At 43.9% G+C, this 27,847-nt stretch overlaps 1 protein-coding gene across 5 annotated transcripts in view; it reads left to right on the top strand.

Moving 5' to 3' along the window:
* SVEP1 (sushi, von Willebrand factor type A, EGF and pentraxin domain containing 1) overlaps positions 1 to 27,847 on the top strand; it is a 1,063,460-nt gene that overhangs the window by 584,240 nt on the left and 451,373 nt on the right. For 4 of the 5 annotated variants that reach the window (XM_085641349.1, XM_085641348.1, XM_085641352.1 and 1 more), the window contains exons 15-17: positions 1,807 to 1,998; positions 10,607 to 10,840; positions 11,765 to 11,926. In XM_085641349.1, coding sequence (XP_085497475.1) covers positions 1,807 to 1,998; positions 10,607 to 10,840; positions 11,765 to 11,926 — 588 coding nt within the window. The remainder of the gene's footprint in view (positions 1 to 1,806; positions 1,999 to 10,606; positions 10,841 to 11,764; positions 11,927 to 27,847) is intronic. The other variant, XM_085641350.1, reaches the window with a different exon arrangement.

Below are 27,847 nucleotides of genomic sequence, written 5' to 3'. Positions count from 1 at the left end.
GTGATAGGGGCTTGTAAATATGCCTCTTTGTGTCCATTTTTAAGTCGAGCCTGGGCAGCACATGTGCTGCTCTGTGAGGCAAGCTGTATTCGAGTATGGACTTGAAGCATTGGCCACTCTCCGCCCATATTTGTCATTGGCTTGTGTCATTGTCCTTTGTAAATGCTGGCTTCTGATTCAATAATAGGCTTGTTAGTCCCTCCTTAGTACCACCTTGTCTTCATTTGTAACCACTTATGCGGACTGACCCTTTTACTTCTGTTGTTACACACTATGGGGCCAATTCCGATGTTGGACGGACATGAGTCCGTCCAACATCAGTCAGGAACCGTGACCGACCAACCTATTGTCGTCGGTTACGGCCCTGCAAATACGATAAGACCGAACACTGTTCAGTCACACTCGTATGTTTCACAATGGGAGCATGCATTTGGAGCAGATTGCATGCCCGCATTGTGAAATGGAGGGGTGCAGTTCATCCCTGCACCCTGTGGCCGGCACCCCAAGGTGCCTGCAACTGGGTGCAGGGATCAACAAAGGGGCACCCATGGGGGCCTTACAGGGGGCCCCCAAAGACAGTTTCCGACTGCCTTTTCCGTGCCGGAAACACCGGCACAAAAAGGCAGTGGAAAACTGCCATTGTACTCCCTCGGTCGTAAAGAGGCGGCCGGGGGAGTACTGAAGGATTTCCGGATGGCAGACGGGCTCTCGGAGCCCGTCATAAGCCATCTGGAAATCCGAGTCGGATTCCTTTCCAACTGAGCCCATCGGAATGGCTTGGTCGGAAAGAAATCCGTCCGGCACGTTCCAATGCAGGCGGAAGAGCTCCAACTGTCGTTCGGAGCCCTTCAGTCCGAAATGGGAATCGAGCCCTATGTCTTATTTAGTCTGGAAGCACTATTTTCTTTAACAAGTTTCTCCTACTGCAGGCACTACATGCTTTCCTGCAACATTCAGCGCGCCATGCACGTTTTCACTTTCCAAGCAGCCCGGGACAATGGCGGTCACATAAATAAAAGGCATTGTCATTTACAATGCCAATAGCTTAAACTCTCGCAAATGTGAGACCTATTGCATTGCAAATGCTTGTTAGGTCTGCCCTATAGAAGGTTTAGCTGTTTCACCCACCTCCTGTTATTCGTGGTTTCAAAATAATTCATAATAAAAAGAGGGTCCCTGGTCATCCCTTTTCATTCTTTGGTCTGTTCATCTGTCATTCTCATGTTGCTTCTGCCAACCATAACATACAGCGTGGGCAATGGGTGAGATCACATCAGCCATTGTCTGTGTTACACTGTGAGTTTTGGCATTTTGCCTGATCAAATGTGCACAGCCACCTGAAAATGAGTTCTCTTCAGTGTCAGAGATGATGTGCCTGGGTTGCTGGGCCTCTCCTTTATTTTTATGTTTGTGCCATTTTTTCCATGTTGCAGTTATAATGTCTTCACCAGTGCTTGTTATCTTCTGTTCAACTTAAAATTAGCTTGACCGAATTATATGTAAAAAGTATCCCTACCCTTCCACATGTTTAAATTATAACAAGTAAAATAGATATTTTATAAATTACCTGAGTGAACCTGGCTGTGTTGATTTACTCCATTCAAGAAACAGAAAGTCTTGCTTTCCTCTACTTCATTCTCTAGAGTAGCTGCTGATTTAATAAATTAACATCTACATTCAATCCACTAATATTTGTACATCATAAAACTTTGTGTAATTCAGAAGACTGCATACACCAGATCTTGTCCCAATGACCATTAATCTTGTATTACAATTATGTTTCTGTTTGTTTGTGATTATTGCAAGTCCCAGGAGGCTGGGGAACTCTGGACCGGGTGGATTACACATATGACGATTTCCTCGACACCACACAAGAAGAACGAATACAGAAGCACCTGGAAAGTGCCCCAAAGACCGCGCCCTTACGAGTCAAGCGTCACAGGCGGATTTCTAGTCCTAACACAGACCAGAAGATCAAATTGATTTTCAACATTACTGGTAAAGATACAAATATTACTATCAAATTCCTTATTGTTAATTCTAGATTAATTAGAGCTTGACAGATGTACCTTTTTTGTCAAATTTGTATTTATGTTATGTTATCAGATACATTTACATACATCTAGTGTGGATGTGGAATGATAAGGAACAGACCATGCATGAATCAAACAAGTGATAAAAATTGAAAAACATTATTTTATTTTCTGGCTAAATACAAACAAGCGAAAGATTGTTAAAACAAAAGTGTATAGGCCTCTGCTCGATTTACAAGACAGTAAGGGCAATTGACACATTGCTGATGAGAGCCACGTACTTAAAACCTTAAATGCGGAGTGGAATTTGAAGTTCTATGTAAATACCGGGGTCCAGAGTGGAGATAATGTGAACTGAAGTGGATGTGCAGATTGTCCTAGACACAGGGAAGTACTACTAATGTGAGAAGGATTGCATAAGCACCATTTACAAAGAGGCAGTAAATATAAGCATGAGTTGGCACATACTGTATCTAATAAATCCATGCTTGCAATAAATTTGTATTGATATAAAAATAATGCTCTCGCTGGGCCTTGTTCTCTGGTGTCTCTTGGCATTTTTTGTGTATAGTCTTTGACGCTTTACTTCTTCAACAATATTCCCACTGGCTCCATATTAAGAATGAAACGTGTGCTGGCTAATGTGAAACCAAAAGGGACTCCACAAATCATTTTTATTGGCCCTCGGGTAGCTTTCAGATCCAAACCATTTAGTGTTACAGATTATTTTCCCAGGTTCAGAATCACTTGTGTTAAAACTGCGCAGACAAAAGACACATCCACAAGGTTAGGAACCTAAGGAAGGCAATGGTTCTCATTATTCAAAATGCAGAGTGCACTATTAAGTGCCTCATAATATCACATGTGTTTGCGCAGGCTTAAAATCTTTAAATCTAAGCAATATGAAAAACAGATAATAACAGATTGATACAATCAATAGTAAAAACGAAACTAGCATTTAATTGCACATTTTCAGACACATAACTTTCATTTAATTTTTGTTAGACCTGGCACCATTGGCGTGGGTCTCCCTTCTATTTTTTTGCGGTTGCCTCATGTGTTTTTGCTGGTGTTAGATGCTTTGGGCACTGTGCCATTGCTATTCAGTGCCACAGTGCAAGTGCTCCCTATGGTAAATTAATGTATGGATTAGTGACTCCATGATTGGCTGGTTTGGTTAAACGCGTCAGACCCTAGTACAGTGCACTGAGTGTGTCCAGGGCTTGTAAATCAAATGCTGCTGGTGTGCTTGCAGCACTGGATGTGCCACCCACAGAAGTAGCCTGTAAAGTGTGTCTAAGGCCTGCCATTGCAGAGCCTGTGTGCAGTCTGGTACTGCCATGTTGACTGGGCAAGTGCACCCACTTGCCAGTCCCTAAACCTTCCCTTTTCTTCATATCAGACACCCCTATGGTAGGCCCAATGGCAGGGTGCATTGTACGTATAAGGTAGGATATGCCCTGGTATGTGTGGCATGTCCTAATAGTGAACTACAGCCATTTTTGTGTTTCACTATTGCAAGGCTACCTGTTACCTATAGGCCAGAATGGGCAGTTTGATTATAACATCTTTAAATCCTAACTGACCCAGGGAACACGGTAGAAATTCGAGTTTAATATGCCTGAACTTGGAATGATAAAATACATGGTTTTAACATTCGGTGTTTGAAAATACCACTTTTAGAAAGTAGGTATTTTCTTGCCTAACTATCCAAGCCTGCCTCTGCTAGGTTGTGTATTCCTTGTCTGGCGTCTGAGTGACAGGGGCTGGGGGATTCCAGGAGACAGGGTGAGTCAGCACAGGGCTGAATAGCGAGATCTGCATGTAGATGGGTGGGAGGAGTTGCACCTGGGACCTGAATAGGGCTGTGCCTTCCCTCCACAATGCTGGCTCCACCTCCTGTGGTGCGTCTGATGTCCCTGGCCTACACTGGGAGCTGGAAGCGCAACTCAAGACGAAGAAGCGTGTCGCCGCTGCAGCCGTTGTCGTCACATCACCGGAGAAGAGTGTTGCAGTCGCAGCAGATGCCATCGCATCACCAGAGAAGCGTACCACCGCTGCTGCTTTCGCATCACCTGATGCGCTTCGCATCACCGGAGAAGAGTGTTGCCGTCGCAGCATACGCAGCCGCATCACTGGAGTAGAGTGTCGTTGGCGCAGCCGCTGTCGTTGCCTTGCTGAGGAAGCGTGCCGCCACTACCGCTTTCGTATCGCATCACCGAGGTGCCCCGCATCCCTGGAGAACAGTTTTGCCCTCACAGCAGACACCGTTGCATCACCAGAGAAGCATGTCGCAGGGCCTGTCGCGGCTCAGAAGATTCATTGAGTCACCGCACCGCCGTCGAGCGTGCAAGCATCAGTGTCGCATCAAGAAGAAGACGCCATTTAGTTTCATTGCACCGGATCTTCATCGCATCATGGCGCTGCTGGTCGCATCGCCACGGAAGCGCAATAAGAAACCGAAGCATCACCTCCCCACGCCAAGAAGAACCGACGCATCATCGTCCCCTGCGCAGCAGTAGGGAACCGACGCATCACCGTTCTTGCGTGTAAGGAACCGATGCATTACCTTCCCTGCAACACTTTTGTTTTATAGCGTTACGTATCCAAAGGTACATTGAACTTAAAGTGTTGCATTTACCATCTTACGAGAACTAAGCTATTTCCTCCATTTGTAAAGTACAGTATTGTGGATTTTTGTCGTTTGTGGTCTTCTGTTAATTCTATATAAAAGTACTTATTTTTAAAATACAACCTGTGTGGTGTCCATCTGTAGTGTTGTCAATGGATTACTGTATGTGTTCACAAATGCTTTACACACTGCCTCTGAGATAAGCCTGTCAGCTCGTGCCAAGCTACCTAGGAGGTGAGCGGGGTTATTATAGGAGTGTACCCCCTTACCCTGACTAGAAGCAAGGGTCCCTATTTGGTCAAAGGTACCTACCTCTGCCAACTAGAGACCCCCAGTTCTAACAATTTTCAAATCAGTTCTAGCCATTCCATTGAAAAAAGTGACACATAATCCATTCATGTTAATCTTCAAAATATATTTTAAAACATTACAACATTTGAAAAATTCACAGGTCAATGCCTCGAGGCCAATTATTTGTTTGGCTAAATCTCACAGACTATTAAAAATCTTACTTCTTAGGAGTACCTCAGTCAACAAATAGATTAATAACCACGTTTTCACTTCAGGGAAATGATCAATCTTTCTAATCTAATTTTCTCCCATACTTGAGCATTATATTCGAAATGCCACTTGCTGCTACTGTAAATGAATAACAAATACACAATTTGAGGTTGCTTAATCTAACTGTGACTCAAATCCTCTGTCTCTTTATATTGTTAGACACCAAACACACAAAAGGTGATGGGAGAAATGCTTGCAATTTGTATAACCACTCGCAACCGCTCCAGGTAGCTTCTTAATCCATCGTTCTTTTGAACTCCATGCCACCGCGGTTTGGACCCAGCCATATGCAAATCAGCCTTGACGCTGCTCCTCATGGGAACAGTCCAGCCCGAACTGCCAAGCCAGGTCCTCCCTGAACCAGATTCAAGCAACACAGGACCATCTTCACCCTAGTTATGGGCTCATCAGCCGGGTTCAGCTTGGTTCCTGTAACACAGCTAGACAGCAAGCCAATATCCCTCAGTAGCAATTTGTCAGCATTGTTTCCTTACCAAAGTGCCACTATCTCAAACTCATTTTGCATCATGGTAACAAAGAGCCACAAGCTGCTCTTGCCTACACGTCATTGGAATTCCCAACTACGAGCATAAAGATGTGCAGTTGATAGTACGTGTCCTAATAAGTATAATTTTTTTGCGTTTCTTGTATTTGTTTCATTTCATAGCATTCGCATATATTCTGAAACAATTTTAGCCTATCTCTGGTTTGACTATCCACATGAATATACACTTGCTTTGCTTTGAGGTATTTGGTTGGGCAAGCCACCAGACAAGGGGGTAATTTGCTTTCAGTTTAAGATCATGGGGCACAGCTGTCGTAAACACGGCTGCTGCTTGGCACAAGGGTACAGGGGCTGTGATGGTCCCACTGCACCGCAGTCATGGCTATCATACTCTAGACACCGATGGACAGAGGGCATTTTACTTGCTTGCTTTAGAACACATGACACCCTAGCAGTATCCCGAATCAGAGCCTCATCTCGGCATCATTAACATTGAAGATTACAGTTCAACCTAGAAGTAAGTTAGCTAAGAAAGAAGGCTTGCAAAAATGTCTCTTCAAACACACCGAGTGTGTGAGGCTAAGCATAACATCGGCTAAGGTAAATAAATTATTCAGTGCCCCATGTTGCCATGTGCAAAATCTGTGCCAAAAATTAAACAGCACTTGACATCACTTGTTCTACTTCCTGTCCGTATTGCGTACTGACTTTCCCAAAACTTGGGAACTGTCAATTGCAGGCCTCAACTCATTTCTTACTTTATGCTTGCTCTTGATTGAAGGATTGTAAACACTACCCTCCCCTCATGCTACAGTGCCTTTCCTGAATACTCCAGAAAGTTCAGAGAAATGCAGAATAAGGTGCCAAAAAGATAACAACAAAATCCGAAGGAGTAGGGCAGGACGAAGAGTATGCCAGAAGAGAGGAAAATCGGCAGGTATGGCTAAAAATCATTTCAAGGAGATAAAAGGGACTGGAAATGCAATAAGTGCGGGACTCACCCCAGATGTAATACTCTTTGCTTTGCTACACAAGACTAAGCAAAATTTCTCGCCTTATGAAGGGGTTTGAGTTGCATTTGCATCTCGCAAAGTGGTACATGCTCGACACAAGCCCAAAATGCAATTTATGCCGCCACGCAAAGCCACTTTGCGTGACCCTGAGTAACTTCATAAATCAGGAGTAACGCCACACAGTGCAAATCGCTACGTTGCTTTACTCTGCCATGGTAAGGCATCCCATGGGCTTGCGTGAGTGTTACCATGCAACTCGCATGGTTTTTGACGCATTCCCATATTTACCAAAAGTGGTAAATATGGGAATGCACCAAAAATATACTCCTTCTCAGGGAAGTCATAACAAGGAGAAATATCTTTACTTCACCTCATTACTTACTCTTTCTATATGTTCTGCATTCTCCAACACACATAGAAAGAGGAATATGCGTCTCAGGATTGTGTCCCTTCCTGCACAAAAACAACTCTGGATGCAAGTTATAGAGGTATCCTCAATTTCAGGCTTCAGGTAAGTGGGAAAAAAGTAAGAAGGCACGCCTGGCACAATGTGACACATGCGGCATGGAGCTGAATTCTTCTCACCTGGTTGCTTTTACAGAACCAGCGCAGATAGAAGCAAAATGTGCTACACTGTCATTCACATTCCAACTTCTGCTGCGTCCTAAAGCCACTTCTAGGCTGAAGGTGCCCTTCAGGCCAAGAGATGGGTCGAGCTGAAGCTACAGTGCAATCTTAATACTGCCACAACACGGAGTATGTGTCTCTCCCAGCCGCACAAGGCACATATACGAGAGGGCAATGTTTATTCTCATCATTAAGAGAAAGCAAGTGATCGATGTTATATTAGCAGCTTTATCAGTAACAGAAGCAAATGCACAAAGGGGTAAGTGCAACTGATCAATGGTGTAAGGCAAAATGTTGGAGCCCCCATGCAGAATGTGATGAGGGCCCCCCAAGTTTCTCAGAGATATTCATTAGCGTTGAGCTTAATTTAATGGGCGCCCCCTGTAGTGTCATGAGACTATGTGCCCTCGGACCCTTGTGGTTCTGGGCGGACTCAACAGAAGAATTACGTACATTATTATTATTAATAATTTATTAAACTGCTTGTGTGTGCCACTTTTACCTAAATCGATAAGAAGCAGTTTGAGGTTAGCATAAGTGAAGGCGAAGACCTGCTCCAGCCCCGATACGGCCCTTAAAGAAGGTGAAGGCCTTGCAAAGGAGCACCATTGGAAAGCCTGCCAGAACCCACTGGTAAGGCCAAAAGAAGAGAGATACTGAGCTGCGTCATAACACAGAGTCATTATCTTTGCAAAGCAATGCTAGAGCCAGTGATTACCATGTAAGGTACTTGCCTGTAAAAGCGAGAAAAGTGCCACATAACGTTGAATCAGGTGTGACAACCCAGGCTTGGTTAAGGGGCCAATGCGTAGACAGCGGGCAATGGCATCCAGCACAACAAAAGCCATAAGAATAGCAACATTTTTCAATGGCTGCAGAAGGGATGGGGCAGTCGCATACTTGAAACCACCACCACCATTCGACACTATCAAGAAGCCGCGTGGACTGCATGGATCCAGACATACAATGATTTCATAGATGTACTGGAAGAAGCAGATGATAAGAAACTCATGAAGTACTTTCAGAACCTTGCTGTTGGTGGAGTAAAAAAGTCATTAAGAATATATCACAAGCCGATGCGTTATCATACCATCAAATCTAGGAAGCATTGGAAGCCAAGTTCAATCCGATGCCGAATGTCACATATGAAAAGTACATTTTTAATCAAGTGAGACAGAAAGATTGGGAAACAAATTAGTTTGTTGAGAGACTTGATGTGCTTTTTAAGCACTGCAAGTTTAATGAGTTTAATAACAAAGAAGCCATACGCCTCAGAGTTATCGATGGCTGTCTTTCAGACTCATTGATAAGACGCATGTTGAGAGAGACGCTCAGTCTGTATAAAGTACTAATGGCTGCAAGGGCCAAAGAGAGAGCGGATCAACAAGCTGCTGATAAGGAAACTCGAACAACAAAAAGTAAATCAGCGTTGGTCATGAAAAGCAAGCACATATACAAGGAAGGCGTACACAAGTCGATGTCTCCAAAAATAAAAGGTTTGTTTCCGATGTGGGTTTTAGTTTCCCTAAGAGGGTAAATGTCCAGCAATAGGACAGACGTGAAAAGTTTGTGAGAAAGAAAACCACTTCATAACAGTTTGCAAGGCAACGGAGAAACCAACTGCATCACGGCGAGAAGAGAAAATGGATGCCAGAAGGTTCCAGAAGCATTCTAGCCACGCCAACAAGGCCAAAAAGCAACATCAGTTAAGACAAGTAGAAACCAGAAAAAGTCAATCGTCATTAAGTTCAACCTACAAAGGCTCTTCAACATCATTATCAAGCACCAGTAAAGAAGATGGATGTGTGATGATGGTGTCGACAGAAGAACGGCATGCACATGTAGGTTTGACTGCCTGCAGAGAACAAGACAAACCATGAACCAAAACAACATAATACTTTTGGGCACATGCCAGTCAAAAACTTTAACATCCTATCTCCTGTGCCACGCCTTAACCCATCAAACACAAAGGTGTACATTCAGGTTGTTCATAGCAACCCCGTGACATTGAACATCAGTGCAAGTGCCAATTCACATTCTTCAAGGAACTTCATCCAGTGCATGCCTATTCAGTTTTGCTGCTGCTGCAGATAGGGAACTGATATCCCTCCACTATAACCTCCATGCTCAACCTGAAATTGTGAGTCAGTTCCTGTCGTTGTTTCATAGCCTAGGAAGGCTTCAGAAAATAAAAGTACAACTTCATATTAACGAGGACATTCGCCCTGTTGTCCAGCAGCATGGCAGGTTTATTTTTCACTTGCAAGAAACCATTGAGAAAGAACTAGATACGCTGTTGAAGCATGACATTAGAGCGCTCCACCGGTCTTACTCCGTGGGTCTTGCTCAAAGTGGAGGTGCCAATAAAGAACAGTGGAGGTGCATCTTTGTTGATAGGCGCCAAGCCAACAGCAATTGAGAAAGACACCCTTGTCCACACATAGCGGACATGATCATGCAGCTGAACAGAGCCAAAATCTTCTCCCGTCTTGACCTGAACAAAGGATACTGGTCAAGCAGAAACGAAAGCTGTAGACAGACACTCTGTTTGCTGTCGATCCCCTGAGGGTTGTGATGTGCCAAGGACACATGGTGACAACGCATATTCACAGAAATTCCATCACACAGTACTCACACTTTAAGCATCTACCCCACCGTTCATCAGCTCCTGCAATCCAGAATGAGGCGACTCCACCTGATAGTCCAGATCATGCATCAGAACCTGTCCCATTGGTGCCCAATCAAAGGTCACCTCAGCTACCTCATACAATGTGATCTGGCCAACTAGTGCGAACACCTCGACGACTTGTTGAAGAACTATGATGCAACTGTGGTTTATACTTTTTATTTAACATAGGGGGAGATGTAGTGTTGTGAGACTATGTGCGCTAGGACCCTTCTGGTTCTGGGTGGACTCAACACAGGAATTAAGTAACTTGCTGGGAGGTGTTAAGGTGTGGTTATTAATGGTTATGACGTAAAGTGAGTGCAATATGTGACCCTTTGCTGAGGAATAAAGATGTCTATTACAGAGGTTCATTTGCATGCTCCTGGGCTGCGGAGGATGCTACTCTCCCTAAGGTGTTGGGGCCCCCTTGCTCCACAGGGGCTGCAAGGGCCTGCATTGCATGCCTGCAAGTGATATCGGAAATGTTTTGCTCTCTATTTTGTGTACTCTTTAACAACTAGGCAGTAGACGATTGTAACACCTGTTTTTCTGATTTTCATCTCCTAGCTAGTGTACCATTGCCGGAAAGAAGGAACGACACAGTGGAATCAGAAAACCAGCGACGGCTTCTTAAAACCCTGGAAACCATCACAAACAGGCTGAAAAGAACCTTGAATAAGGAGCCTATGTACTCCTTCCATTTTGCCTCTGAGTTGGTTGTAGCTGATAGTAATTCACTAGAAAGTGAGAAAGCCTATCTTTTCTGCAGGCCCGGCACCGTGCTTAAAGGCCGCATGTGTGGTAAGAGTAGCTGTTGGCATTTTTCTGTTTCTGTTTCCAAGAATGTAGATACCATTATTAATGAGAGTGTTTTGGCGCTCGAGCCCATAGTAGTGAGTGGCTACAACGTGCAAGTTGATCAAATGATGGACAGCGTGGTTAACAACACTGAAAGACAGTAGCCAGTAACAGAAATTCAAATGACTTTGGTGTTTTAAAGGTATCAGTCAGAGCAATGAAATCTACCATAAAATATCTTGTTGTACAGTTGTATGTTAACATACCGAGGTCAAGAATATAGCTCTGCACTTATAGCAACAGCACAGTAAAGGCTTCCGACATTTTGTCACGCAAAGCATACTTTGGGGAGTGGACGCGTTGTATTTTAGCTTCACCTCTTCTTACTTTCACAATATCTTGGTAGTCGATATTGTGCAGTGTGTATAAGTGCAGGACAATATAAAAACCTTGATATTTTGGAATAATTCTATGCTGTGGAGGCTCTTAAAAGAGCCCTCTACATTCCAGGGTCTGTATGACAGCCAAACGATCCTGGCATTGCACCAGCGAGGCAATCATGACTCCTCGCAAATTTAGAACACCAGTAGCTATCTCAATATAAAATGTAATTCATTTAAATGTGTTTGGTTACATCAATTCCAGTACTTTTACATTTCATTGGAGAGTCTTAAGGACTGTAAGAAAGGTGATTTCAGTACACAACAGAGAAGTCGACATTCAGCCTGTTGTGGTGGTTCTGGTGGTGCATAAAGATGATAAAAAACAGAATATACATGTAGTCAAAGTAGGAACCAAAAGCATGAATGTTGTTTAAAGGATTGTAAGGATGTAGAAGCAGAGGAAATGATGGCTGCCACCATTCGCCTGTATTGTGCTAAATATTAATACTGCATTGTCTTGAATTCATGTTTTTCTTCACCTCAGTTAACTGCCCTGTGGGCACGTACTACTCTCTTGAACACCACACTTGTGAAAGTTGTTGGAAAGGAACCTACCAGGATGATGAAGGCCAAATGGAATGCAAAAACTGCCCTCCTGGAAGTTACACTGAATACCTGCACTCCAGGAGTATCTCCGAATGTAAAGGTGGGAGTGAGGCCTCTTTAGAGCTCATGTTTTAGAAGGATTTCTTCAAAATGTACACCGATTCAGTACCACAATTGAAATAGCTCGAATCTGCAGTGCTTTTCATATTTAATCTGTTGGTAATAAATCATGAATTGTCCTTGATAATATATTGAATCTTAAATTCCCAGTACATTTTCTGTGATGCTTTGGGGTGCCTACCTGGTCCCTTGCTGTGATTACCTGCCTGTCTACTCGAACTGTCTGTTTTGCTAGATCAAATGCACCGTCTTTGGATTGCACATTTATTACATCAAACATCCAAATGTGGGACATTAGTATCATTCCAATGGAAAGAGAAAGAGAACCCTGCCATTGGCTTGTTAAGGTCTTCTCCTGATCACGAAACACAAACATTTCACTTCCAAATATTTGAGATAGACTCTTGCCTTTTAGGCTCCTACCATCTGGCGCTTCAGGGCAGGTGCAGATCTGCAGTAACTAAACACACGCATTCTGTGTAATTCCTAATTTCCACTGAAACATTGTGGAGAAATTAGGAATTACCCGGAAACCATGTGCAGTATTCTTGATTCCCCTTGTGGTTCCCCATTTCTGAGCATGCACTTCATAATACCGGGCAATTTGCTCCCCCTCTGAAGTTGACATTGCTCTCACTATCATTATTTCCAGAAATAATGCTGAATTAATGTACACTGATTTAATCTTGTACATGGGGATGAGCACGAAATATTTTCTGGTAGACAAACAGAAACGGTGGTACAGTAGTATATGCTGGCATTGCTCTCTGTGCCCACCGTGATCACCAGTAATTTGTGAGAAGAAAGGGAAAGATTATTTTCAGATTTTAAGGCAGAAAAGCAGTTCTTGCCACAGAAGCAGCCTGTGTCCCCAGCTATCCTTTAGCATCAATAATATAGCTGATTTCTTGGTATTAAAAAGGAGCCCAAAATATTTGGTCTGTCATTTAAATTTGGGAAAGTAAACGTAACAATTGCTGTGTTAAACTACAGCCATCGGGTTGTCATTTAGAATGAAACAGTACATTCAGTTACACTGATGGAAAATCCAAGTTCACAAGCATTCAGTGCTTAATTTGAGCCGGTGGTTTCTGGTGCTCGGCACTGGCACTTAATGGTCAACACTGGCACTTATGTCAGCCTGCCACAAGGTGGCTATGTTTAGCTAATTTAGAGATGACCACAACAGGTAATTATTAATGCTATAGTCATTAAAAAAATTACTATTACCTGCCGTCCAAGCCATTCTTATAGCTTTGAGGGCCTGAAATAATCTGAACTGTCACACTTGTAGGCGTGTGATGGTTAGTAGTTGTGTTGTTACTGTCATTGGTAGCATAGCAGGACAGTGCCCTCCTGAAGAGAGCCCTGGCACTTATTTTTTTTACAAATTAAGCACTGCCAACATTATACAAGTAAAACTATGCACCAGAGGTATTTACTAAATGACAGGAAAGCCTTTAATAAAGAAGGAATTAGGTCTATGTAAATGGCACAAAGATTGATTGATTGATTGATTGATTTGTCAACTTGTAGAGCGCGCGAATGCCCGTGGGCGTCTTGGCGCTATGACAGATCCTCATCACATAGGAACGGTTTCTAGAGTTATGCAGAGAATAGCCTGGTTTTTACTTCCTTTCTGAAGGATTTCAGAGATGGGCAAGTTTTTATGGCAAGAGGCAGCTGATTACAGGTTCGTGCTGCATGTACAAGGAAGCTTCTTCCACCCCAGTTAGCTCGCCTGAATCTGGGGACACTAATTAGTTTTAATTGGCCGGATCTAAGATGTCTCGTTGGTTCATATATTTTTAAATGAGATCTTAGAAATTGTGATCCTATTCCCTGAAGTGCCTTGTAGGTCAGGCAGAGTGATTTAAATTTCACCCTTTTTTCAATTGGCAGCCAATGCAGGGTTTTTAGTTTGTGACTGATTGGTTCAAACTTAGGTATCCCCAAAACCAATCTGGCTGCTGCATTTTGTAGGCGTTGTAGTTTAGCTATGATTTTTTTCGTAGCTCCGGCATATAAACCATTTCCGTAATCCAGTCTTGACAGGGCTAAGGCTGTCACTACTGTCTTACGCGAATCCTGTGGTAGATAAGGCAGTATCTTTTTTATCATTTTTAAAATATACCAGAGTGTTGATGACAGCTTACTGGCTTGGGCTTCAAAAGATAGATTGGTGTCAAGGGTGACGCCCAGATTCTTCACTTTTTCTGATGAGCCTGGGCATCTACCCAAGTCATTAGGCCACCAAGCGGGCGACCAGATGTTTGTGTCACCCCTTAATATCATCACCTCACTTTTGTCTCCATTAAGCTTCAGACAATTTCTTTCCATCCATTGACTCACCTGTATCATGCATAATTGAAATTTTTCTGCTGTGTCCTCCACATCCTTGCTGATGGACACCACAATTTGGGTGTCGTCAGCATAGGATATTGGAGTAAAACCACAGCTTCTTATGATTTCTGCAAGGGGGGCCACGTACAAGTTAAAAAGGGTGGGACTCAGCCAGGACCCTTGTGGGACCCCGCATGGTGAATTAAAGGATTTAGACAGAAGGTCTAGCGACAGAAGGGATTCATGCCTGACTCTTTGGGGCCTATTCACAAAAGTATGTTGGAGTATAAAAAGTGTACAAAGCATACTTTATGTACTCACAAAGGCTAGCCACAAATATCTGGCCAGAGAACCCAGCATGTGCCTATCTTTTATGTGTAGATTTCTTGGCCGTAAGTGCAGACATCTCTGCAAGCAGAGATATATACGTTTTGTAGAAAATGCGTGTGGAACAAAAGGGGAATATTTTGATAAATGGAAAATATCCAACACTAAATGGACGGGGCTACGGGAAATTCAAGGAGGAGCTTAGGGAGAGACATAAAAATGCAGAAACACACCCACTAAAGAATAAGACAAGTGCTACTGACAAAAGTTACATCTACATTTACTATAGTAGTACTGCTGACAAAGTATGCTCATATTTATTCCAGCCAAGCCTGGGAGTAAGTCAAGCAGTACACATGGGCAATCATTGGTACTGCAATATACTCTCATGGAAGTTGGTGGAGGCAAGAAATAACTGTCACCATTCAGGAAAAAATAAGAAATACATACAACATATTTTTTATTATCTAAAAATGAATTTGTATTACATTTTATTTATTTTTATGTTTCAATTAAACTTTGTAAAACAAAAACTGAATTCATCTTAACTACAATCTAAAACATGTTTTCCAACAATGATTCAAACCCAGGCAACATGCATGCTACTGTAGGAGCGATGGAGTGAACACTCAGGCCTCTGCGACACACATTCAACATGAGAAATTTGCTTCAACATCAACTAGTCACACAGTGCCTGCTCACATAGGAAAGCAAAGCAAATACTTTTTTTCACAATGCTGGTTAATATCTTTCTTGCTTTGTCCCTCATTTTCATGAACTATTATTTGATAAGAGATTAGATAGCATTTGATGGGAGAGAGAAAACTTAAAGGCAGAGGATCAACATCTTTGGCATGTTCAGTTAAGCAGTTATTGCTAGATTCCTCTTCTCACCTGATGTGATCCCTGTCATGGTTTCAGACTGGGTACAAGAACTCAATTCACCTATCACCTGCTCCCAGACAATACCCTCATATGTTCAAGTAATGGTTGCCCTCCATTCCCCAGCCACTGGTTCTTTATAGAAGGACAGTGAAGCGACTGTGGCCATCTCACAGGCAAGCCGTTCTTGATGGTTGTGACAGGTACTGAGATAAATCACCAGCAGAGTGCACCAGTATATTGCCTTCCCACAGTCAAATGTACTCCTGCTGTTAATGTTGCTAACAAAGTAATATATATGGGTGGGGACTGTATGTCAGAATGGTAGAGTGTGTTGAGGACAATTTTAGAAGCTTGGTCTCTGGGTGGGGGTGTAAGAGGGTGTGTATGAGGGTCATGTGAGTTATGTCTGCTTTTCTGTGAATGGAGCGGAGTGGGCAGTGATACAAGAACTAGTTGCCAGAGAGGGTTGTTCATTTCTTACCTGGATTTACATTTTGGATTTCCTGAAATTGGCAGGCAGTGTAGCAGGTCAGCGTCTGCAGTAGCGAGGATATGCTCTTTGAGGAGGGGAAGGTGGGCATTTATATGTAGACTTCCGTTTTGTCTGGAGTCTGAGCTTTAGCTTGGAATGAAACAACTTACATTTTCTTGTAGCTGTCTTTCAAGAAGGAACAAAAGCACTAGATTATCAGCAGAAGGCTGTGATCGATTAGTCATAACAAAAGTTACAGCTAGGCCAGGAGGACAGCATGACAATTATCGACCTATAGTAGAACATTAACGAGGAGGTTGATTGATTTGGTGTGAGGAATGGATAAAAGTGTGGAAAGGAAGAAGTTCAATGCTTTCCATAGCTTTAGGAATCTCAGGTGGGTTTATTGAATGGATTCATGAATAAACAGTTCTATTATATGCATTTTAAAATCATTCACATATTACGGCAGTTTTTTTTAAAAGTAAAAACATACAAATCACTAAACCTGTAATCGAAATAGACCATCCTACGTCACTGAAATATAATCATATTAAACAGAGCCTTCCTTAAGGTTGATAAGCATTTTAAAATTCTCACGACAGTGAAAACAGCTGATGGCCAAGACATATGGTTTAATCACATATGCTGTACCATCTGCAAAGCCCTCCTGCTAATTAGTATATTGGCTTTATAAAGAACAGCAACAAAAGACATAGAACACTGCTTCGTGTAGATGAGTAGTTATGCGCTGGAACAGTGCTATGTTGATGTTCGTTCTGATTTTGTCCCCTTGAAACAGAAAAATATGGCAACTTCTACTGTCGTGCACCCTGTCTCGAGAATCATGAGTTTTAAAGGCTTAGCCATTCTATCTTTCTACACCATTATTAACTCTGTTCCTCCTATTTTCCTCTTCTATCGTCACCTCGATAGGTGACATGATTTATTATTTCAGGCCAATGGATAGCAAACTAATATTCACTTTTTTTTAATGTAGTTATGAAGTTATTTTCCATCTCTAACTTAATTTTTCTCAGACCCAAGATTTGATTTAAAACAAAACATAAGGTATAGCAAGATATGTTTGTCTGCTAGTGGAGAGTGACACTGGCCCTCATTCCAATAAAATCCTACTTGAGGGCCACAGTTCATGTCAGTAACAATCTTCTATTGGCTTCGATTGCTCTCGCATACCAGTATATCTAGTTTTGAATTAAAGCACCCAAAAAATACAGGAGATGAAAAAGGGTGTGAGTTCTGAATATCGAAACAGAAATATATATATATATATATATATATATATATATATATATATATCCACCAACGCCTTCTCACCTCGTATTCTGTGAAAGCAGCCGCGGACACCAAATTGCTTTCAAGACGATGTTTAATTATCACACAAGCAAACCAACTCGACGTGTTTCGGGATACACTCCCTTGATCACGAGTACTGTGGTTCCTACTTCCTGACACTTAAATGGTCATGTGATCGGACTACCAAAAACAGTGAAAACAGACTATGCCTTTCCGAGTTACTTCACTTTGAATTGACATTGAATTAATCGTAATGTGTTTGAAATTCACAATTCATTAAATTAAACAGAAATTCCAATAAATATACATGTGACTTGAAAGTTGGACGTTTAACACAAATTAAATCAATCATTTATCTGCATGTTCGCTTGCCTTGCTCTTGTGCCGTATGCTAACCTATATTAGACCAAGTGGACAGAGTGTCACATTGCTGTTTTCAAAGCGAGAGAAAATTGCGGCAATCCATAGCCTATAACCTTTTTGTTTTTTGGGCATTTGGAAGCAATGACACTCAGGTACTGACTATAATTATTTCTTTAAACAATTATGCCACAGTGGGCATTGATTAAAGTCTCTCACTACTGTGTTTGGCAACAGTTATGGCAGTCCATAGCACGTGGCCCTTTCATTGTTTTTGGGAAGTTTAAGGCAATAAAGCATAGGGACTAACTGTAACTATTCCTTTTAACTATTCTGACACAGTGGGCATTCGTTAAAAAGTATTTTAGAGTAGGCAAGCATCTGTGCAAGGCAATTCACGAATTCATAAATAAATGCAATTCTGCCCAAGTGGGCTGACTTGCTTGTGTAGATATTTTAGTTCTTTGGCATTTCTTGATTGTGGTTAAAAACACGTTTCTGCAATAAACAAAAAAGTGAAAATAGATTAGTATCTTTGAAATAATACAAAAATAAAATGAAAAAAAAACTTCTCACCTCAACCCCACAGAGCAAACTTTAAAAAAAAAAAACTGCACTTCAGCATTGGCATTTAAAACATTTATACATTTGTATAATCAAGATCAGTAAAGCAAGGAGACTTCAATTTCATAATAAGGTATATGGCAAGGACCTTAGCTGGTGGTTGCACTTGGCTTAACCTAAATGCACTGTAAGTTCTTCATCACAGTTATGGCCAACTGGGACCAGGGTTCTGTACTGAATGATTAATTTCGACTGGAGGCGTCGTAAATCTTGCACTCGATTGCCGCCTCTCTCATTCAATTTCATTGTATCCAACACACAAAAGCTCAGAGATCTACATTTTGATTAAGATGGGTTTGGAAATGCCGTGCCATCGGATATTGTTTTTATGGCACAAAGATGTTCTAACACCCTTTTCTTGGCCTTGAGTATGGTACTGCCAATGTAGGTTTTCTGACAAGGGCAAAACAAAGCATAAAATGCATACTCAGTGTTGCATGATGTGTGTTTCATAATTTTATAGGGTTTACATTCAGGTGACAGTAAACATTCCTAACGATTTTTACTGTTCTTACAGGCTTTACACTTATGACACGTGTAAAATCCCTGAAATTTGTATAGTTGATGGTTTGATTGCTCTACATAGTGTATCTTTCAGTGATTTGGCTTTTCTAAACGTGATCTCTGGGTACATTTCTACACTTAAGGAATGGCCAGAATTTGTTCAGACATTTCCGTACCTCATGAGCTTGACTGTTATATGTGGTGATGAACCTAATCTTTGGATCTAACTCACATTTGGTAGCTATGTGGGTACGCTACATAGATGACATCTTCTGTGTGTGGAAGGGTGATGAAAGAGAAGCAAACTAGTTTGTGAATAGTCTGAATGTGAATAGTTTCAATTTACAATTTACAAGCCAGTGGTAAAGAGAGACCATTGAGTTTTTAGATCTTACACTAACCATTCAAGAAGATTGTTTAACAAGTTCACTATTCCGAAAAGCAACAGCTGGCAATAGCCTCCTTCATGCATGCAGTTGCCACCCGAGCTCTTTGATGAGCAGTATCCCCTTGGGTGAACTATTACGAGCTAAGCGCAACTGCAGCACTCCGGAAGGCTATGCCAAAGAGGAAGAAGTGATGACTAAGAGATTTTTGGAGAGAGGGTATTCAAGATCTGTCATCAATAAAGCACGAATAGAAGTGGACAAAAGAACTAGAGCCTCGTTGTTGGTGGAGAAGGAAAATACCAAAAGTGAGTTAGATCCAAAGATTAGGTTCATCACCACATATAATAGCCAAGCTCATGAGGTACGGAAATGTCTGAACAAATTCTCGCCAGTCTTTAAGACTGATAAAGATATAGCAGAAAGTGTAGAAATGTTCCCACAGATCACGTTCAGGAAAGCCAAATCACTGAAAGATACACTATGTAGAGCAATCGAACCATCAACTATAAAAGTTTCAGGGATACAGGGATTTTACACGTGTCGTAAGTGTAAAGCCTGTAAGAACAGCAAAAATCGTAAGGAATGTATACTGTCACCTGAATGTAAAACCTATACAATTATGAAACACACATCATGCAACACTGAGTATGCAGTTTATGCTTTGTTTTGCCCTTGTCAGAAAACCTACATTGGCAGCACCATACACAAGGCCAAGAAAAGGGTGTTAGAACATCTTCGTGCCATAAAATATGGAGACAAACAATATCCAATGGCACAGCATTTCCAAACCCATCATAATCAAAATGTAGATCTCTTGAGCTTTTGTGTGTTAGATACAGTGAAATTGAATGAGAGAGGTGGCAATCGAGTGCAAGATTTGCGACGCCTCGAGTCGAGATTAATCATTCAGTACAGAACCCTGGTGCCAGTTGGCCATAACTGTGATGAAGAACTTACAGTACATTTAGGTTAAGCCAAGTGCAACCACCAGCTAAGGTCCTTGCCATTTACCTTATTATGAAATTGAAGTCTCCTTGCTTTACAATCAATCAATCAATCAGTTACATTTATAAAGCGCGCTACTCACCCGTAAGGGTCTCAAGGCGCTGGGGGGGAGGGGGGGTCAGTGCTCGTAGAGCCAGGTCTTGAGCTGCCTTCTGAAGGAGAGGTGGTCCTGTATGGCGCGAAGGTGGCTGGGAAGGGAGTTCCAGGTCTTCGCTGCCAGAAAAGAGAAAGATCTTCCTCCGGTGGTGGCTTTGCGGATGCGGGGTACGGCTGCCAGGGCTTGTCCGGTCGAGCGTAGGGTGCACGGAGGAGTGTAGAAGGAGACGCGGTGGTTGATGAGTTTTGGTCCGAGGTTGTGCAGGGCTTTGTGTGCGTGGGTGAGGAGTCTGAAGGTGATCCTCTTGTTGACTGGGAGCCAGTGAAGTTTCTTCAGGTGTCCGGAGATGTGGTGGTGGCGGGGTATGTTCAGGATGAGTCGTGCGGCAGCGTTCTGGATTCGTTGCAGTTTCCTCTGCAGCTTGATGGTGATGCCGGCGTACAGAGTGTTCCCATAGTCCAAGCGACTGGTGACGAGGGCGTGGGTGACGGTCTTCCTGGTGTCGGTGGGGATCCAGCGGAAGATCTTGCGGAGCATGCGGAGGGTGTTGAAGCATGCCGAGGTCACCGAGTTGACCTGTCTGGTCATGGAGAGGGATGAGTCCAGGATGAAGCCGAGGTTGCGTGCGTGGTCGGTGGGTTGGGGAGTGCTGCCCAGGGCGGGAGGCCACCAGGAGTCGTCCCAGGCGGAGGGTGTAGGGCCGAGTATGAGGACCTCCGTCTTCTCTGTGTTCAGTTTAAGCCGGCTGTCTGTCATCCAGTTCGCTACTTCCTTCATGCCTTCGTGTATTCTGGTTCTAGCTGAGGTGGGGTTGTTGGTGAGGGATAAGATGAGCTGGGTGTCGTCGGCGTAGGATATGAGGTCGAGTCCGTGTTTTCGTGCGATGTTCGCCAGGGGGGGTCATGTAGATGTTGAAGAGGGTGGGGCTGAGGGAGGATCCTTGGGGGACGCCGCAGATGATCTCTGTGGCTGTGGATCTGAAGGGGGGGAGGCGGACTCTCTGGGTTCTTCCGGAGAGGAAGGAGATGATCCATTCCAGGGCCTTACCTCTGATGCCGGCGTTTACTGGTCTTGATTATACAAATGTATAAATGTTTTAAATGCCAATGCTGAAGTACAGGTTTTTTTTAAAAGTTTGCACTGTGGGGTTGAGGTGAGAAGTTTTTTTTGTAAATTTAGTTTTGTATTATTTCAAAAATATTAATGTATTTTCACTTTTTTGTTTATTGCAGAAACATGTTTTTAACCACAATCAAGAAATGGCAAAGTACAAAAATGTCTACACAAGCAAGTCAGCCCACTTGGGCAGAATTGCATTTATTTATGAATTAGTGAATTGGGATGTTTGACAGGTTCATTGACTTGCAAAGATGCTTGCCTGCTCTATAAGACTTTTTAACAAATGCCCACTGTGTCAGAATAGTTAAAAGAAATAGTTACAGTTAGTCCATATGCTACATTGCCTTAAAATGCCCAAAAACAATAAAAGGGTCACATGCTACGGACTGCCATAACTGTCGCCAAACACAGCAGTGAGACACTTTAGTCAATCCCCACTGTGGGATAATTTTTTTAAGAAATAATTATAGTCAGTCCCTGAGCGTCATTGCTTCCAAATGCCCAAACAAACAAAACAAAGGCTATGGATTGCCTCAATTTTCGCTCGCTTTGAAAACAGCAATGTGACACTCTGTCCACTTGGTCTAATGTAGGTTAGCATAGGGCACAAGAGCAAGGCAAGCGAACATGCAGAAAAATGATTGATTTAATTGGTGTTAAACGTCCAACTTTCAAGTCACATGTATATTTATTGGAAGTTCTGTTTAATGTAATGAATTGTGAATTTCAAACACATTGCGATTAATTCAATGTCAATTCAAAGTGAAGTAACTCGGAAAGGCATAGTCTGTTTTCACTGTTTTTGGTAGTCCGATCACATGACCATTTAAGTGTCAGGAAGCAGGAACCACAGTACTCGTGATCAAGGGAGTGTATCCCGAAACGCGTCGAGTTTGTTTGCTTGTGCGATAATTAAACATCGTCTTGAAAGCAATTTGGTGTCTGTGGCTGCTTTCACAGAATACAAGGTGAGAAGGTGTTGATGTATGTTGAGAGGTTCCCCTCCTCGCCGTGGACCGCCGTCATAAGAGGAAGAGGAGTGGCGTTTACAGTGCGCTGCACTGTTTTGCATTATGTATATATATTATATATATATATATATATATTTATATATTTCCTTCCAAGCAGGGGTAGTTTTTGATGGCAGTGTGGCGCTTACTTAATGGATGGTGTGTTGTCTACTCGGCTGAGCCACACCGCAATAAATCGTTCAGGAATTTCTCGAGCTGGAGAACAAATGGAGCGCACTCAGTGGAAGGGTTTTCACAATCCTTTTATTCCAAAATAAAACGGTCCATTTACACCTATATAAATATCTTCAATGTATAAAGATGTGGAGTTAAGAATAGTAAATCAATGCCTCCCTCTGTGCATGTACCTCTCGATATTGTAGGTTTTGATATTTTAGTTACAATATGTGACCACTCGATATTCCTGCTTTGATATTCCAGACTACAATCATAAAAACGGATGGGCTCAATTTTATACTTGAATGCAGTCTATGCATCATCCATCGCTTGCCCATTGTGTATTCTTCAAAATCTTTGAAGGGCTCCAGCCACGCTCACGGTTTATCATTGACCAAGGGGAAAGATGCTACTTCATAAATCAGACTTAAAGATGAGACTAATGTACAGATATATCTTTTCTCGCTGTAATCTGGTTTTATTTAAATACAAGGACAATTTAAATGCAGACATACTAAATGGCGTAACTTTGTTTTTTTCATGTTTGTTGTCATAAAATATTCTTGATTAAGAATTGGTTGTGCCAGTTATCTGTATTAACCAATAGGTGTAATAGACCATTAAAATCAAATTATCTGCATATGTCAAACTGCTTGTGCTTACATTCCTCAATTTCAGAAGGAAGCTGTAAACTGCATTCAACATGGCTGCTAAGTCTGTCATGTAAAAGACGAATAGCAGAGGCCAAAATCCTGCTTTGCCTAAGGCCATTTGTTGCAGCCAATCTTTGGAGACTGGCCCAGGTTGCTCAATATTTTTTACTCTCTCCTAGATATGGTTATTAACCTCTGCCATAATCCTTTGTTTCGCAATTGAACTCTGTTGACAAGATCCATTGCTGTACAGTGGGCAATACAGCAGACATACATTTAAGCATTCTTTTCTAACAAACAAAGTTAAAATCATAAGGTTACTTCTAGTGGAACAGATATTCTGAAAATTATTTGGGTTGAAGCTGATGAGGGCCTGCATGACAGTCCTTCTGGTGTTGACCGGGAGCCACCTCAAGATCTTGTGGAGCCTGCGAAGGGTGTGGAAGCAGGCGGATGAGACTGTGTTGACTTGTTTCTTCATAGATAGCTCGCTATACAGGATGATGCTGAGGTTTCGGGCGTGGTCTGTTAGGGCAGGGGGTGTGCCAAGCTCTGCTGGCCACCATGTGTCATTCCATAGTGAGGTGTTGTTCTCAAACATGAGGACTTCTGTCTTATCTGTGTTGAGTTTGAGACAGTTGTCCTTCATCCAGTTCTTGATGTTCATCATGCATCTTTGGAAGTGTTCTTTTGTGGTGGAGTGCTCTTCAGACAGTCAGAGGATGTGCTGTGTCATCGGTGTAGGAGATGATGTTGAACTTGTATGATCTGAAAGTGACAGACAGGGGCGTCATGTAGGTGTTGAAGAGGGTGGGGATGAGGGATGATACTTAGGGGACTTCGCAGATGGTCTTCTTGGGCTCTAAGGTGAATGGTGGGAAGCGTATACTTTGTGTTCTGCCAGTGAAGTATGGGGCGATCCATTTCAGGGTGTTTCCTTGGATCCCGAAGTGGTGTAGTCTGTTGATCAGAATGTAGTCAGAGACGGTGTCAAATGCGGTAGAGAGGTCCAGGAGGATGAGGGCTGCTGTTTACTGTGGTCTTGAAGGGCTCTGATGTCATGGAGGCTGCGATCAGGGCTGTGTCACTGCTATAATTAGCTCAAAATCTGGATTGGGAGGGGTCCAGGAGGTTGTGGTCTTCTAGTTGTTGGGTACGTTGCTGGCTGATTGCTTTTTTGCGGACTTTTGCTGGATAGGGAGCAGAGAGATGGGCTGGTAGATCTTTATATTGGCTGGGTCGGCAGAGGGTTTCTTCAGGAGGGTCCTCACTTTGGCGTGTTTCAAGTCCTCAGGGAAGCAGGCCGTAGTGATGGAGGTGTTTAGGATCCTTCTTAGGTCATCACTGATTGTCTTGCTTCCGAGCTTGAAGACGTGGTGGGGGCATGGGTCTGTAGGTGCACAAAGGTTATGGTGGAGATAGTGTCTCGCGTGGTGAGGAGGTACCAGTGGGTAGACGGTGTTGGGGTTTGTGTTCATGGAAATGAGCTGGTTGATGCTGTTGACAGCGGAGGGTTGATGTCCGAAGTAACTCATAGATGGCCGAGATCTTGTTGTGGAAGAAGTCAGTGAAGTTGTCGCACATTTCCTGAAAGGGAGTAATGTTGTTCTCGGTGGCTGTGGGATTGATGAACTCCTTTGTGATGGCCAAGAGTTCCTTCCTGTGGTTATCGTTGGCTTTGATGCAGACTGCTAGGGCGTTCTTCCTAATTTCTTTTAGGAGCCGGTGGTACTGATTGAGAGCAGTCCTAAAGGCAGTGATGGATAAGTACATACATGCCCTTTGTGAGCATTCCAGCCGCCCCACATTCGATCCAACTTTTGGGGGCATCCCCTGTTAACAAACACCATTTTTTCTGCCAGCATGAACTAGTCCATGTCTTGCTTCCATTCCTCGACTGATGGTGCCCCCTGTACACCCCATCTACGAGCTATGTTTCGCTTGGCAATTACCATACCCAAAGTGGCCAATGTTTGTTTCGTACGGGTCATATCTGTTGCGTCCCATATATTGAGGAGGCATAGTTTTGATTGGAGTAACAATTTTTTTCTACATACCTGTCGTATTTGTGAAATTAATCCCTGCCAGTATTGCTGGATTATCGGGCATTCCCATATTATGTGATAGTATGTGCCGATTTGGGTACAGTTTCTATTGCATAGTGCAGTTTCTTTTTTACCCATTTTTCCAGTGTTTCGCAGGAGTAATATATTCTATGAAGTACTTTGAACTGTATCAATCTAAGTCAAGATGTTATAGCTACTTCTCGCGGCGAGGACAGTGCTTGTCTCTTCCTCCTCGAGTGATCGCTCCCCTGCCTGCGCTCTCTGTGCAACGTGGTATCGTTATTTCAAAGCTGCACTGTTTGGCGATTTTAAAGCGTGTGCATTTCTTTGCCATTACTCGCTCATTTTAAGTAGACCTGTGCATTGTTTGTGTGAGCCCCCGGCGCCCTGCTCTGCCCTCCCCTCCATTTTGAGCTTGTTGTTGTTGTTTTGCTCCGTCCCTTGAGCCCGCCACGCCTCCCAGCTGAGCCGCCCTCCCACTAGCATTAAAGCGCGTCCTCTGACCACGCAGCGCTGTGATTCACTCGTCGCTTCCTCCTCGAGTGATCGCTCCCCTGCCTGCGCTCTCTGTGCAACATGGTATCGTTATTTCAAAGCTGCACTGTTTGGCGATTTTAAAGCGTGTGCATTTCTTTGCCATTACTCGCTCATTTTAAGTAGACCTGTGCATTGTTTGTGTGAGCCCCCGGCGCCCTGCTCTGCCCTCCCCTCCATTTTGAGCTTGTTGTTGTTGTTGTGCTCCGTCCCTTGAGCCCGCCACGCCTCCCAGCTGAGCCGCCCTCCCACTAGCATTAAAGCGCGTCCTCTGACCACGCAGCGCTGTGATTCACTCGTCGCTTCCTCCTCGAGTGATCGCTCCCCTGCCTGCGCTCTCTGTGCAACGTGGTATCGTTATTTCAAAGCTGCACTGTTTGGCGATTTTAAAGCGTGTGCATTTCTTTGCCATTACTCGCTCATTTTAAGTAGACCTGTGCATTGTTTGTGTGAGCCCCCGGCGCCCTGCTCTGCCCTCCCCTCCATTTTGAGCTTGTTGTTGTTGTTGTGCTCCGTCCCTTGAGCCCGCCACGCCTCCCAGCTGAGCCGCCCTCCCACTAGCATTAAAGCGCGTCCTCTGACCACGCAGCGCTGTGATTCACTCGTCGCTTCCTCCTCGAGTGATCGCTCCCCTGCCTGCGCTCTCTGTGCAACGTGGTATCGTTATTTCAAAGCTGCACTGTTTGGCGATTTTAAAGCGTGTGCATTTCTTTGCCATTACTCGCTCATTTTAAGTAGACCTGTGCATTGTTTGTGTGAGCCCCCGGCGCCCTGCTCTGCCCTCCCCTCCATTTTGAACTTGTTGTTGTTGTTGTGCTCCGTCCCTTGAGCCCGCCACGCCTCCCAGCTCAGCCGCCCTCGCCCCTCCCCCTCCACTCTCCATATATGACAGTAGTTCCCGCGCGCAGTGTTTACGAGCAGCGCCCGCGCCCAACCCGCGCCGAAGGTGCGCCAAAGGTAAGCCCGTCTACGCCCGTCCGCGCCTGGACCGCGCCCAGCGCCAGACCCCCTGCCCCTCGCGCTGCGCTGCCCTCCCGCATCACCTACGATGCCGCCACCCTCCTAGCCCTCAACCCCGGTCGCGCCCCCAACTGCGTCCAAGCCGCTCCTGGACACACTCATGGACCTTTCTCCTGCTACTCCTGCAAATTCAGCGGCACCGACAACATCTCCGCTACGACCACACCACAGATTCCCGACCCCAACCACCTACAATGCATCCTTCTCAACACCCGCTCGGTCCACAGGCACACCATTGACCTATGGAACCTACTAGACACCATCTCTCCAGACGTCGCCTTCCTAACAGAAACATGGATGAACGCTTCCTCCGCCCCAGACATCACCATTGCCATCCCTGAAGAATATAAGATCACACGCAAGGACCGTACCAGCCACACAGGAGGAGGCATCGCCATCGTCCATAAGAAATCTATCCGCATCTCAACCAGCTCTGACGCCAACCTCGCCAACTCCGAACACCTTCACTTCCAGATCCACATCGACCCCAAGACCACACTCAGAGGCACCCTCCTCTACAGACCACCAGGACCCCGCGCAAAATTCAGTGAAGACATCACGGACTTCATCACTCCACACGCGCTCCCCTCCAAAGACTACATCCTTCTGGGAGACCTCAACTTTCACCTTGAAAAGACCAACGACCGCAACTCCACCACCCTGCTGGACAACCTCGCCAACCTCGGACTTAAACAACTAGTCACTTCCCCCACCCACATCGCAGGGCACACACTCGACCCCATCTTCACCTCCAGCAACCATGTCTCCTTCAGCCACACTATGGATCTCCTCTGGACTGACCACAGCTGCGTTCACTTCACCTACAACAAGCCAAAACCCACCAACCACCTCCAACCAACTCTGCAAAGAAACTGGAACAAAATCACCACCGACCAGATCTCCGCATCGCTCCTTCTAAACACCCCAGCCCACTCTTCTAACCCAAACCAAGCCACCGCCAACTTCACCCTATGGCTATCCAACACCGCCGACACCCTA

Source organism: Triturus cristatus, chromosome 2_2, assembly GCF_964204655.1.
Source record: "Triturus cristatus chromosome 2_2, aTriCri1.1, whole genome shotgun sequence".
In the NCBI taxonomy this organism is placed as follows: Eukaryota; Metazoa; Chordata; class Amphibia; order Caudata; family Salamandridae; genus Triturus; species Triturus cristatus.
This window is presented reverse-complemented; position numbering and strand designations above follow the sequence as displayed.